At 36.5% G+C, this 15,569-nt stretch overlaps 1 protein-coding gene across 1 annotated transcript; it reads right to left on the reverse strand.

Moving 5' to 3' along the window:
• Positions 1-6,891: 6,891 nt before the first annotated feature.
• en1b (engrailed homeobox 1b) lies at positions 6,892-10,829 on the reverse strand. Its single transcript, XM_067404613.1, has 2 exons — positions 10,073-10,829; positions 6,892-7,689 (listed from the first exon to the last, which is right to left on the reverse strand). Exons 1-2 carry the CDS (start codon positions 10,575-10,577, stop codon positions 7,370-7,372), a joined length of 825 nt encoding a protein of 274 aa, XP_067260714.1. The 5' UTR covers positions 10,578-10,829; the 3' UTR covers positions 6,892-7,369.
• Positions 10,830-15,569: the final 4,740 nt, after the last annotated feature.

Here is a 15,569-nt window from a genome sequence, read left to right on the forward strand (position 1 = left end):
TTAATCATTGTATTCAGTGATACAATGCACTTATTGTGTACATACATGTTTTACATTGTACTTATATTTTTAAAAAATACCTGCATGTAATTACATTTGTAATTAATTTATGTAGTTACACTTATAATTACACTGTTGACCCATCCATCACACCCACCTTAAAACCTACCCATGCCACCAAACCTGTCCCCAACCTTACCCATATCCACCTCAATAGCAGCAAAAGTGTTTTGAAATACAAAATGACCAATAAGTACATTGTAGTTATTTTTTTATTTAAGTACTTAGTAGTTAAGGCCATTTAATATAAAGTGGGAGCCTATTTTCACGTCAATAACTTGCCATCTTTAAAAAGAGATGTTAAATCTCTTAAGTTATGTTAAATCACTTAAGTCCGTGTTCCAAAGCATTCAAGATTTATGCATTCCAAAGCATTCAATTTCATTTTCAGGTCCATGCTCAAAAAGTGAATAAATGGATTATAACTATACTTACTGCATAAATAGCCTATAATAGTACCCTAAAAATACAAAATATTAAATAAAAAAAATTATTGAATTAAAATATAGTACAATCATTTCATTGAAATAATACAAAAAAAAGGTCATTTTGACTGACAGAGTGTTAAGAATGGTTGTATTTTTATGTTAAAAATTATTCCAGGGGACAGAATAAATCCCCTGACTGAAGAATCGCCCAGATCAGAGGCTTATTATTGTTCTAATATCCAGTTTTTAATATAGGAAACTGATGCTCTGTGGAAGTGCTTGTTTCTCAGATCATGTCTTCTCAAAGGTGGGACAATCGTTCATATTCTCTCGCAGGGAATGACATCACGGCCCGCTAAGAGCGTCTGTGACAGCCGTGTGCTAATTGAATATGACGAACTGTTCTCCGGCTCACCTCTCGCCACCTCGGGACTGCAGAGCCAGCGATGAGAGACCGAGGAGGAGACTTCGCGATTTACCCGCCTTTTGAAGTGCAAGGCCGACGGTGAAAACATATAGCCGCTAATGCTAGCGCGCATCGTGGAAGACTCTGTCTGTCTGGAGACGGTAAAGTAATACCACATGTGTGAGGCACGCGGAGTGAAGAGCCTCTTGACCACCCATCGCATATTATGATACCAGGTGTCCCGCGCTTTGTTCTCTTTGTGCGTGTACCTTCATTATATAAAAAAGCGCCCTGACAGGATGGGCTCTGAAAAATCTGCAGAGCAGATGCCATTGTGAACGGGGTGAACACCCACCGCTGTCCCACGATAGGACCCCTTCTGTTTGTAATTAGAATTCTTGTCAACTCTTCTTCCTTTCATATATGGGTCAATGACGTGACACTATTTTTGTCCGAATCTATTAAGTTATTTAACAACATTAAAATGCAATTCAATACGAAAAACGGCTCAAAACGCACGTTTTTGGAGTAGCCTATCGAGATTTATTTCTGATTTTTTTAGCGTAAAAATCTTACTGTTTTGTAATTTTTTTTTCAAAATTATTAAAAACAGGACTAAGGTATTTTGTTGTCATGTGACAAGAACCCAAAAGACCCTCAAGATTGCGTCAAGGTCAAATTACGGGTTTTTGTAATCACATTTTGACTGATTAGCCCCATACAGGAAAATTGTTTTAAAAATAGATTTAAAAAAAATAATATAATTAAAAAAAAACTTTAACGTTTTTGTCTTCTCTGACGTTCACATTTGTCACTGACCCACATCAGAGTTGCGACGAAACGAAAAAATTGTGTTTTTACCTGACAACCGGGCCTTTCAGGAATGGGAATGGAGTTGTTGATAGGCTGTTGTGGATCACTGAAAACCCAGTTCATAAACACATCCTAAATATAGCCATATAGCCCAATCCAAACCGGTTGACTAAAGTGTGGTAAAAAAACAAAGTTACATTTGAAAAAATAACTAGAATTTTTAATGATGCATATGACATTTATGCATTTGTCAGATATTTTGTATTTATATAATGAATGTACTAATTACTGACAACAAATAAACAGAAAACAAAGTAAATTTTCAGACTCTGCTTCAATAATAAGTTAACATTTTTAAATAATTTGTGTTTAAAATATATACAACTGATATTATTTTCTCTTATATGTAGGCCTAAATAATGTGTGAAATAAAATAATGAATTGTGTTTAGATATAGCTAAAGATATAGCTAAAGTCAGCCAGCAACATATACAATGTTATGCAGATGTTTGTTTGTTTGTTTGTTTGTTTTTTCTCACTTGATAGGCTATATGTAGATCTCACCATACTCTTCTTTTACAAAGCCTTTGCAGCAGTGTTTGTGTCTGGCCCTGTGCAGCTGACCAGTTTGTGGTGGGTGGAGGGGAATGAAGGTACTTGTATCCACCATGTAATGTTCATTTATCTGCTCCCACATTTGTGGCTGCTCTCCCAGTGGTCCTAATGCCTACATTGGCGCATTGGGAGGTTAACATTCAATGCCACCCTTTGTTGAATCACCCCACCAGTATTGCCTCTGTATACATTTGTCACACATTTCAACAGCAAAAACTGAAGTGATGTGGACCTTGAAGGAAGGGGGGACAGGATTAGAACAGGACAGTGCATTTGTGCAAAGGCGTCTGAAAACAAGAGAGAACAGACGTTTGACCTCAGAGCACCTTTTAAACTAAAGGTGTAATAGTTTTGTGATTAAAATGCATGTTTAGATTTGTCAGTGCACGTGTGAATTAACTTAATCACTAATGGTGCTTTATTTTAGAAGTTTGTGACAGAAAGACATCCTCTTTCCAATGCAAGTCCCACAGATTTGATCCTTTTACCACACATTCTGCTCAGTAGCTAGGCTAATTCCAATGGGGATTATATTTGAGTTAAGCAGTGGGGCTGTGCTGGTTTGTGATCGAGCGATGATGCCTGTGCATGCGTGCGCGCGTGCGCACAACAGAAACACATGTTAGTTGTATGTGTACAAGAGCATCGAGGGCTGGTACTGTTGTGACGCGAATAGCCCCTGAACCGCTGGCCCCCACACACGGTGTTTTATAATAGGATTACCAATCACTTAGCTCCATATTTGCATCCTTTAGTCCTATTCAGGGTCACTGGCCTAGCTCTTCCGCTGTTCTTTGATCAATGGTGCACGTTCGCCTCTGGTCAACGAGGGCACAAACCAAAGAGAAGCTGTGAAATTTGTGCCGGCGATGCAGTAAGCTTTTCCTGTCCTCAACCCCACAGTGCAATGGCCTTCGTCTTTTCTCTTGCTCTCTCTGAAGTCCACCACTTTGCAAAACATAATGTCCGCCTCTCCCTCCTATTTTTCCTTGAAAATAGGCTAACGTTCTCTTACCTTTGTCTGAAGTTCTAAGTTTCTAGTGTTTCGTTTGCAGCTACCCTGCTAAATAATCTCCATAGTTTCGTCTTTTATTGCTTTAATTTGCATATATATTAAATAGCCTACATTGTATGTTAGCTGTAGGGCAGAGGGTAGCGAGCACGCGCCGATCTCAGTTATCTTTTGTTTTAGCGAAGCACCTGCTGAACGAAGAAGCAAGGCGGTTTTGTGCCGTTTTTAAACGAGTGATATATATTTTAACAAGGTAATGTCAATAATTATTGTCCTCGCAGTAGATATGTGGATTGAACATTTATTTGGCCCACAGCAACTTTGTTGGCTATAAACAGTATAGAACTTGACAAACGTATGCGTAAATAACGATCAATAATTAACCTAACAATGGACAATAGTTTGTCGCAGTCTTATACTTAGGCTAGCTAGTTCCCCATCCTTAATTATATTAAGGTTGATATGCACTTTACTCTTGATTTTGAGCCTCAAAATGGTGTCACACAAAAAACTATAGATACAAGCTTATTATTTGAACGACTGAAGGATATTTTACTATTTTAATGTGTGAACAGCTTACTCCGCATTAAGGCTTTCCCCCAAACGATTGTATATAAAATAGGATTTGTTAAAAAACACCAGACTGTAGGTATAATTTAAACAAATTAATGATGGAATCTATATTGTAGCCTATTAATACTTCCCGTCTATGTAACCGGGCCTTGCGAAGATTTATTTTTGGACGGTCGGTGAATAAAATGCAAATTTCACAATGAATATCTCAGCGTTATCATTTCATTTGCAAGGGCACTATAAGTTGAAAGACATGAACTTAATTTGCTCTTTATTGTACAACTTAAAATGAATAATAAGCCCCTTAAAATTAACAGAAAATCACAGGAGATTTGTTCGTCCATACGAAAGCAAATTAATAATCGCCCTAACTTGTTTAAATAAGTAATGTCAATCGGTTTATGGCAATTAATATTTAATGTACAGGTGTTTTTGAAATGGTTCTCTGTGCTATATGTGAGTGCGTTAATTAAATCCACTGAATATTATGCGCAGCAGTTCTATTAGTAGCAGAATAATTAAAAATAAAAGCCGCCTGCGGACTCCAGTGATGGCAAAACACTCCACGGGGAAGGCAAAATATTTATTAATTCAACGATTTTTTTTATTTATTTATTTTTTTTTTTTTACGTTAAAGAATAGCAGGAATTATTCTTGTCCAGACTGAAAAAAATAGATTTCATTTAGTAATTGAACTCCCTGTTTTTCTGTAATTTTTCGTAAAATTCTCAGAACTCTAAAATATTATAATAAATCATTTCCATTCTCATATTGTCACCGTTGTCGCCATAACACATTTATGACAATAACCAAGCTCTTAGCTTCCATATCTCAGATCACGTCCCAAAATAAATGCCTCATAAACTGAAAGGATAAAAATCGGTAAACTTATTGTCGTGTAATAACAATTGTCAAGTAATATTATAAAGAAAATAGGGAATTCGACAAGAAACGATTTGTGGCAGTACTTTTGTAACAATAGTCCAAAAAATAAGAACAAACAGCACCAGCACAACACCAGTCCCGTATTCTTATATAGGCAACAGTCTCTTAACATGGAGACAAAATAGCTGTAATTCCTTTTTTTACAAACTACTGACAACACAGAATATTCCAAAACAATTTATTTTAACCAATAAATGATGATAAACATCTGATGTGAACTTGCTTTGTTTGTAGACATCGCTAAGTCGAAACATTCTAGAAAGGCGAGGCCTGCTGACAAAGAGAAAAATATTTTGTTGTTGCCATAAATCCGGAGTGTCTGTAAACATTGACGGTTGATTATTATCGTTGTTGATGTCGAGTCTTGTTTATAATATATTTTAGTATTGAGTAAGCTTTCAGAAGTAACTGTGGGAATGAACCATAATTAAATAGGCCTATATGATGTCTCGTCCCAAACACTACCTGACAGAGCATTTTACATTAGCTAAGACTGATTTCTTGTCCCCTCTTGTATTGTTTTAGTCATGACTCACTTGTCAAACTTGTGTGTGAAAATATGCACGTACATTGAACGTAATGCATTATATCTACAAAAATAAGAGAAGTTATATGCGAGTCTTATAATATAATTTATGTTATTTGTACTGGTTAAAATGATTATAAATTGTAAACAAATTGATCATTGGGCCTAGGCTATACGTTTCACGTAAAAACAAATATATTATTCACCCAAATCATTTTATAATATTATTTACGGCTTACATATCGCCATTTACCTTTATTAAAGTAAAATGTCACAACAGATTCTTTATTGCCCTCAAAACGTTTATTATAGGCCTACTTTGAAACGCAATGCTCAATGCGCTTTGCTTTAAGATAATACACGGACTGTTCAGAGAGAATGTAGTGTTTTTAAACATCCATGATTTTGTTTTGACTGCTCCGCTTGACCTTTTAACCTCGTTGGGAGAGTTTGCTGAATCTGTTCTTTGATCCCTAGAACACAGACTCCTGCACACTGCCTCGCAAAGACACTTCAATCCGCAGCCAAACGCCGAGCGCTTTCTGCACTGCTGTTGTCATCGCAAGGAGTCAGATGTGTGACGGCAACATGAGAAAACAATTTTTATGGTCGGTAATCGACATTCAAACAGTTCGTTAAAATAACTTGCGGTCAAACACATAAGATAGGCCAACGCTGATGCAAATTCTGATAGCCTCCTAAAATCGAATCCAGCATACCGAGATTAACGCATGCAATAGTAGGCCTTTACATGAAAAAATCTGTAGGCTACATGTCTGATGCTGTTCCATAGGATGGATTGTTCCAATCAGATATAGCTTCTTCTTGCATTTAATTAATTCTGGAAGATTCGCAGAGCACAATTATTTTGGCATATGTACAATAGTCTACCATTGATATGCGCAGAATTTTTCTTTAAGTCAATAGTTGGATTGCTGGCGTCATAAATATTGAATGCAGTCCAATTATCTTGCCTAAATTAAAATGCGTTCCAAGATATACTTTCATTTGGAAAAATAGTATAGTTTTTTTAGTAGCCTATATTTTTATTTATTTATGTAGGAGATCTAATCAGCCAGGATCAAATAGTATATCGTTATATATCGTATAGCTGCTCTTAAATTTTGTTTCCATGTTATGTATCAAAATGGCACATACAAATTACATTTATATAGAATAATCAATAGTAATGAGAAAATGTAATGTTATTTCTGTCTCAAACTTGCTGACTTTTTGACTGAAAATTCTTTCTCTGTTATAATTTCTGCCATCATAAAAATTGCAATACATTATCCGTAAAACACCTTACTTTAGTATATCCACACTGCCTCATTCAAATAAATTACAGTAGCGTAGAAAAGCATCGTTTTGTGATACATTTATTAAACAAAAATCTCTCAGGGGTTTGGGAGAACGACAAGTCATCGTAGCGTTTAAATAGCTACAGATCGTGTAATTATGTTAGGGGTTTGTAAACTAGAAAAAAAAAGAAATAAAAAAAAAGCAATGGCACATTCTACCTTTTTTATTTCAGACAACATCATCTGAACATATTAAAATCTTTGGCTTGAAGCGTTGGTTCAGTCACGCATTTGAAGAACTGTGAGATAAGGGATTTAAGAGACAGGGCTATCACAAAAACTCTAACAAGCCTGACATTTAGGCCTACTGAAACGGTGAGCAACCACATTGGGAAAGGAGAAGAAACGTTAGAAATATTCAGCAAGTAAGGAGCAATATAGACATCCCCTTACCTGGAATTAAATATACACATCTTACAGTTTTGGCTATATATAAATTTTCATAGTGTTCGTATTTAGATGCATGTCCATATACTGTATGATAAACAGAAATTTGTTTAAATATCGTATCTTCGTTTCTTCGCAGAACTCGAAGACATTTCCTTTTCATTTGATTCATAAAAAATATGAAAAATCACTTTTGTTGGGGTCAGCGTCCATGGCCTTTTATAGGAGGGATGCCGGGCCATTTTATTCGCTATCTTCTTTTTCATCTTGAACTGTGGTTGTGGAATGGTTGTAGAGTCCTTGAGCCATGAGCTGAAGAGCGAGGCCGTTTTTATAGCCAGAGGCCTTTTTGATTTTGGCTCTCTTATTCTGGAACCAGATTTTTATTTGTGACTCATTGAGGTTGAGTTCCTGGGCCAGCGACTGTCTCCGCTGCTCCGTAATGTACCGATTCGCCTGAAACTCGGCTTTAAGTCTCTGCAGCTGTTCAGCCGTGAAAGCGGTTCTTGGTCGCTTGTCTTCCTTCTCGCTTTTCTTCTTTTTCAATTTTCGTGTCCTTGGGCCTAGTGTAGAAACAACAATAAAACGAAGAAATAAATATCATAAAGCAGTATAAACACTACATACCCACACCTGACAAAGAATGCCTTGGCAGGTGAGTGAACCGATTGATGCGGTGTTAACATGAGGGCCTACCTGACACTTCCGTATTGGACAAGCTATTTCAGCTGCGCTCTATTTAGAAACGTCGATAAAGAATTCATACCAAGCAGCCCTTTCTCTTCCATTGCTGAATAAACAATAGGAGTTTGCAATGAGTGTTTGGGTAAAACAAATGACCTTAGCTGACATGTAGACATGCGTAATTGCCAAAAGGCCGAGAAAATGCTGCCGAAATAATAGTTTAGTCAGTTATATTTCTAAACCACAAACTATAATAGCTGTAGCCTTAAATGTACAGATAAATAATAAGATATTTAATTATAACCAATTCATATGTAAACGTGCAATGAAAGCTTTTATGTAGGCCTCAGTCCTCGATTGTCACTTCAATTTACACCCAGCAAACATGGCGAGAAATCCGGACGAGCCTTTTGCGCGAGTCAGCTAATTATAACAAAAGCGATTATTCATCTTTCTGATTTTTTTTTAATTAAATGTAGGCCTATATTATATTATAGTATAGTATTATTACTACCAGCATATTAGACAAAATAACAACATGTCGACACATCAGCATATTCCCCCTGTTTTCCACAACAATAGCATATCGAGTTAAGTTTGAAATCACATCGTTATTGTCAGTCACGCAGAAAGAAAATCGATAGATTAATCAGTTTTTGTTGTTCTGTGGCCTCTCTATAAAACCGGCATATTATAAACTATATTTTTGATGTAAACACCAAATTTCAAACGAATAAAACTTTTTTAAATGCAAGTTAAGACACATAAAAACTATTACACTACAATGTAACCTCTGCAGACGAGCTGTGTTAATTGCTGAAGATAACTGTACTGTCCTGAAAAGGAGCCGAAATTATATTTTAATATTACATTTCTACGTTTTGCTCCTTTGCATCAACTGTCTTGTTATTGTTCTACATTTTTTTTTACCTTTAATATATACATGAATAATGCAGCTCATATCCAAACTCATTCATGCACAGTATGTACAATTTAAAAAATAATAATACAAAAAAGAAAAGCTAAAGACCTGCTAACAGCATATTATGCAAAGCAAATATCACCACGCATGTGTGGTATTACACGCACGTCAAGAAAACAATTTTCTGCATTACCGATCAACAACTAAACAAAACCCAAAGCCTCTCCTTCAGGAAACTGCACTCAGATGATCGAAATTCTGCTTGCCGTCTGTGAAAGTCCAGTGCCTGATAGCTCAATCAGTAAGTCAATCAGTGAAGTCAATCAAAGCATCTTTTCCAACAGCCCAGCTGACTTTGTGTCAGGTATGCAGTCTAAAAATATTTCGTAACATAAAAATGTAAAATCTCTGAAATGGGATTACACTAGGTTTAAGGGCAGGTCTAAAAAAAAAAAAACCCTAAAGGTAAGAACTGAACACATTTTACGGTGCAATTAACGTAAGGAGATTCATAACAGAAAAAAAGAAAAAAAAACATCCATTCAACTGACCCTTAACTTATACAAATAGCAATTAAAATACTTATGCAAATATCTATTGAATATCGAATAATATCATAAATTCATTACAAATATAGCCAGGAGCATAAGGTCATCGTGGATTAAAGAACGACACAAATAATGGTTGATTAAATTTAGTCACTTTCCTCTTCTTATCTTTCCTTCATTAAGATAGAGCTGTTTGTACTGACATGGGCCTACTTTCAGATTAACGTTACCGTGAAAAGATATGCTTGTTATTGTTGTTATTATGAATATCAACGTGCTGGGAAGACAAAATAATTTCAAACAGATTACTATTATCTTAATAACGATACATATTATCTATTCCACATTATCTATCGGCTAACATTACCACAGTAACGTAGCCTACTATTCCCCTTATTGCCAATGGTTGTAGATTGTTTTTTATAGCAGGCTACAGTTATTTTGTATAGAAAACGCCTAGAAATTTAAAGCGCGATGAGAATTATAAATGCGATGTTTTGAACTACATAATGAACGCACTTTGCATATTTTCTTTTTCTCCAGAAAGGACTTGAGTGAACAAAATGTATATAGTTTGGTTTGCGGCCTAAGTAACAATTGTTCGCTCATGCCTCAAAACAACCCAAGACTGCTGAATACTATTAGTGACAGCTTCACACGCTGCGTAAAACGAGTGAAATTGAAACGCAAAAAAAAAAAAAAAAATCGAACTCAACTAAAAAAAAGTTTTTCGTGTGCAACTCAGTCGCTGTTTGTGAATTATACAGTGCAATTAAGAAACTAGCGCCTTACCAGATGAAGGTCTGTCCGAGTACCTGGTGCAGTACACCCACGCAGGCCATAGTAAAGGCTGCGATTCTTTAACTGGCGGAGTTCCCCCGTTAGCGTTCACCACCATTATCGGCGTCGTATTCTCCCCGTACCTTGCTGTGGTAGTTCCATTTCCTTCAACAAGCTTTGCCGAGGTCTGCTTTGAGGATGGCGAAGACGACGAGGACGAAGAAGTGCTGTCACTACTGCAGTTTGAATCCTGGCAAAGGCTGCTATTATGCGACGGCCTTATTACCATAGGGTTAACATTCTCCCTACCCGAGGTTTGCGCCCGATCCCTACTCCCAAGATCTTTCTTGCAGCCGAAATCTGGCCTTAGAATATTGTCGATGAAAAAGTTCGTGGTTCTGTGGGCTTGCTGCGCAGCCTGGTGAGGTAAAATCGGAGGAGATGGTATATTGGGTGAGAGCGAGACGCTATCAGATTCAGTCGAATCACGACTATTTTGATCCTTTTGCTCCTCCATGACAGCTGGATCGTGGTCTGCACTCCAAAATTCCACTTGTTGCAAAGAGCGGTATCCGGATAAGAACAAACAAGAATGCAGTCTATAGTGTTAAAATAAAGGTATACGAAATACCTTAAGAGAAGCGACTGTCATAGCATCGGAATGCTTTCCGCGATCGAGGCGTTTCAAGTGTCAAAACACACCCGTTATTCATGTCAGACAATACATCGCGCGATGCTCCGCAGTCCCCGACTCGCTGCCCCGTGTGACAGCTTGCGCTTAACAAACTCTTTCTAAAATCACTGTGCCCCTCACATACTTTTTTCCTTAACCGGAAGCACGTGAGCGAGACACACGTGCAGTGGACCAATGGGGTACCAACATCCTTGGTGTCACAAGAAGAGAATGTCCAATAGAATTTTACAATCTTATGCAAATGGATGGATTTCCAAGACCAAATAAGCTGGCGAACGGGAAATCCACTCTAATGAGGACTGGATGTTTCTGGATCGGCATTGGCTTTTGACAGAAAAGATCTGACGCTGCAGCCAGATAATTCATTATTTTAGTTGCTCGTTGTATTTTTTTTTTTTTTGTGTTGTTGTTGTAGTCAAAACTAAACACTAATAACATCGAGAATAGCTATTTTCTGAGATCGTTAGGCGATAGACGGAGCTAGTGCAAGAAAACAGGGGTGAGCCTTCAAAATTTGGAGCAAGATTATTATTCTTTGAGACAAGGTTAGAAAGGAAAGAAATTAAGGTTGTAAGAAGTAGAAATGGCCATATAATTAGATAAATAATAATAATATTAAAGTTCGCAATTATTTTAGTATCCTAAATGCCGTAATGGCTATAGGGCCTATATTAAATATTCAAAATATTATAGGTGTACCTTATATATAATGTTATATAAGATAGCCTATATAATTTACTTAATAATCATAAAGCAACAGTATTAGTAAGTCTACTAATATTCTGCATTCGAAAGGTTTTAACCAGAGTATACACTGTCAAAAGTGGTAATTCAATTGCAATTGTTAGCCTACCTTAAGGATTATTTCTACCTGGCCTTACCCATGATTAAACACACTTTTGCTGGTGTAACCTTATCATGTTGATCCAGCCATATTAAATAACATTTTGGCTTGAATATAAGCGTGTTAATTTAGATGAATGAAACACATTTGGGTTGTATTTCTGCAGTGTATAAAACAATTGACAGTTTACTGTTTTACCAAGCCGTTCGCATGAAATGACAACTTTATCCCTAAAAAAATGATTCACAAATGGATCAAGAAAATGTGGCAGCATAGTTAAAAAGGAAAAAGAATAAATCACAACAAGGCTAAATGGTTTAAAAAATGTAAGCAAATGTTCAAACTCCGTTGCAATTATGTGAAATAATAGACCTAGATGCTATACGTCAAAGAATGAAGCAGGAACGCACATAGAAACATTTAGAATAACAATTAGTGCAAACATGGAATTTTACTACATGCAGCATTTATTCATATAAAACAGGTTGGGTTGAAATCTTTATTCGAAAAGCTCGAGTGGGTACTTAATAAATTTCTAATTAGGACACTATCAATATGCTATTTGAGCCAAGTAGCCATTGTGAGGCACGCTCCTTTTCAGGCGGTAAATTAGCACTCCAGCTCTTATCTCGGCTGCATGCGACGTCTTGAGAGGGGCTGCAAAAGATAATTTATAGGTTTTAATTAGTGCCCATTCCGCCTGATCAGCTTGGCGTTCATCACTAGCGAGTGAATAAAAGCCGGTCAAAAGCACTGTCACTAGCCGCTGGCAGGGCGCTTTATCAAGGTAAGCAGGGCCGTATTACATGAGGTGTAGAGGCGACGTAATTTCCCCAGTGCTGATAAAGCCCGTTGAATAATGCCGGAGTCATCTGAGACACCATTTACTGAAATGACTTTATTGACGACTTAACGTCGGTAATTCATTTTACCCTTCACGTATCGGACCTGGATTGGGTACAGTAATGGGATGATGAATGTGGCAACGGGCCGCACCTCGTATTATTGAATGTAATACACACGCCCTTCTCTAAATGTCTCGAAAATCATGTAGAAATCGAAGTTGTAACTATTTTAATTTCATTATGGACAGGTTGAAATATTGTCCGGTCTTGAATAGCTCTGTTGCACGGGATATTTAATTACTCTACATTAAATAGGCGCTCATATAGCGAGAACCTGACAACACAATGGGGTATTCGGGGTTTAAAAAAATCATATTCCATAAAAACTGGGAACACGCACGACACCAATGATTACCAATTCTGATCAGGCATTTACATTTTTTGCTCAGGTACACAAATCGCCAGTGAATTTTAACCCATTTCAATATTTGCTTTAGTTGTGCTTTTCAGAACTGTTTCAGCCAATTAGCTAACAGCATAATTGCCTTGATTAAAGTATGAAAAATCAACCGCTGCCTACAAGAATAACTACGCCTTGTCTTGCAAAATAAATCAATGTGAAACGATGCCAGTCGCATTTCAAATTAACACGTAGAAACCGCTAAGAGGGATGTTTTACTTAATGGGACATGTTTTCCGCAAAGAAAATGTGAGCAGAATTAAGCTTTCGGATTTTCACTTTATTCAACTTTTTGTTGTAGCCAGTAGTCATTTAACCAGAAGCTAAAAAGCAACTTTTACACCTGTCGTCAAATCAAAATGGCTAAATAAATAAATAAATAAAGGCTAGATAACAAGACCACGTCCTATTAATTTCCTCACATAAAAAGCCTGGGGAGCCAAATGTCTAAAGTTGTCTTTTAAGATGCTGATTATATATAATTCTGAATCTATAATATAATTCTGAATCTTCCTGTTGAATGTAGGTTTGATCACGATAGGACGAACACGATTAGACGTTCACCGACGAAATAGCTTACAAGGTGAGAGTTTCTTGAAGAAAGATGTGATGCTTCATCATCTTTTGTTGTTCGTTCTGCTTCAACATTAATCTTTGCATAACATAACATTTGCATTGCCAATGATTTTACTGTATCCGGACATTCAGTTATTTTCATTGTTTAACTTAAGTTTTGCAAAACAACTTGTTTGAAGTTTACTTCGTCATAAAAGTAAAAGGCAAAGTTTCAAGATGTGCAGTTTAGTAAAACAAAATAAATTTAAGCGGCATTTTGATTTTTGAGATCACATCAGCAAATCTGCCGCTATTATTATGATGTTGCTTACGGGGTGTAGGCTACATGACGTTGCTATTTGGTGTAGGTGAACATACCTGTATTATTTTAATTAATCTAGAATAATTTAAATAGCTATTAGATTGATATTGGCTTAATCAACGATCTGAATAAAAGTGAAGTCTATTGTCTAAAAGCACTGTCTTTACAGCCTACATGATTGAATTCCATATTTTTATTTCATTTTATTTTATTATTATCATTATTATTATTATTATTATTATTATTTTCCATTTCGCATGCTAATAAATTCATTTGAATCTAGGCCTATAGCTTACTATGTATGACTATGTATAAAAACAGAGGTAATCCATTGAACAAATGAGGGCCAGCTGAATGTGAGCCGAAAGGTGTCGGGGTTTTTTTTCCCATCAAGTCGTTTTATGTTTTGCAATTACGTGAACGCCTCCCAGTGGATGTTCTTTGTACAACAAGGAGATCTGTTGAAGAAGTCAAACAAAAAAAGACATGATCAAGGCAGTTGAAGACTTTAGTCTATAAGTACAACGAATAAAACGTAGGCTAAAGAACATCAACAAGTTCTTTGCGCTGCTAATTTTTGTAGTTTATTTATCTTTTTTAATGACATGTAGCCTTCCAAATGTAATATAATTAATTAAAGATTGGACCTTTTTAAGTCGACGCCTCCGACGTCTAGCTATAAACAGTCCACTGCGACGAATGTATCGGGGTAAGAGAAGAAGGTTGACTGGGACACAAAAAGAAAAATAAACATAAGTCAATTTCCGAACCTTTATGTCCGAGTCCGAGAAGCCGTAATATATCGTCGTTCAACAATGCCAGTTGGCGAGCTTTGGCTGCCATCTTGTGGTCACAGGAGTAAAGTCTACATGAAGAGTCCCGCCAGTCCTCGCTGACATTAGCCTATCCACCTTATTTTTTTCAGGTAAAAGCGGGCGCGGTCATTTGTAAGTTTAATGCGTCTGGCTTCCGATGTCATTCGCTTCCAGCTACAAAACAGCTCGCTTGATATTGCAAACAATTTTTTATCATATTATTATAATGTATTGTCTATAAACATGCTGGCTTTTTGCCAATTTTACAGTTTACTGCACTTTGACATTCTTCTTGTTATTTCCCCATAACAGCTAATAAATAGGAAATCTTGTACATTCAAACACATTCCCAGCTAACCAAAATACGTGACTGTTACGTAACTGCAACGTAATTTGGTGACCAAACTTTCGTCTTGGCGACGTAACTAGTTACGTCGTGGCAACCGGAAAAGTGAAAGGTGCCTATACGTCGCCACAACGTAACTTTGTGACGTTGCCAGTTAGTAACTGCGACGTCGTGGCAACGTTGTGTATCAATAGTTGTGTGTTGGTCATCAGTTGGTAATTCTTATTTTTATTTATTTTTCTATGGGCGGACATGCAGTAGTTTAACCTAATTTATGTCCTCATTTGCCCAAACTAATGTAAAGGCTATTCCAACAGCTGTGAACGATGAATGCAGACTCGAAATTAATTCAATTCATTTATTTTGAAAAACACACAGAACATGAATAAAACTCCAAATAAAAATAATGAAATACACTCAAACTATAAATAAAAACATATAGCCTACAGCGAAACATAAAATAAAAGCATTCAAGACGTTTTGCTCTCAGTATCATTAAAAACATATGCTATGCTAATGTAACATTTTGCATAACATATATTTCAGACGATCAAGGAAATCACAAAGGTAAAAATATTAACAAAAGTACTTAAAGTAGACTGTGGGTAATGTTACTTAACCAATCTGA

Source organism: Chanodichthys erythropterus, chromosome 12 (genome assembly GCF_024489055.1).
Source record: "Chanodichthys erythropterus isolate Z2021 chromosome 12, ASM2448905v1, whole genome shotgun sequence".
NCBI lineage: Eukaryota > Metazoa > Chordata > Actinopteri > Cypriniformes > Xenocyprididae > Chanodichthys > Chanodichthys erythropterus.

Bases quoted from the DNA above. Each gene is read 5' to 3' on its own strand.
- en1b (XM_067404613.1), bottom strand. From the start codon at position 10,577: ATGGAGGAGCAAAAGGATCAAAATAGTCGTGATTCGACTGAATCTGAT. The intron at 7,690-10,072 runs GTAAGGCGCTAG...TTTCTACACTAG, and splicing joins CTCGGACAGACCTTCATCTG to GCCCAAGGACACGAAAATTG.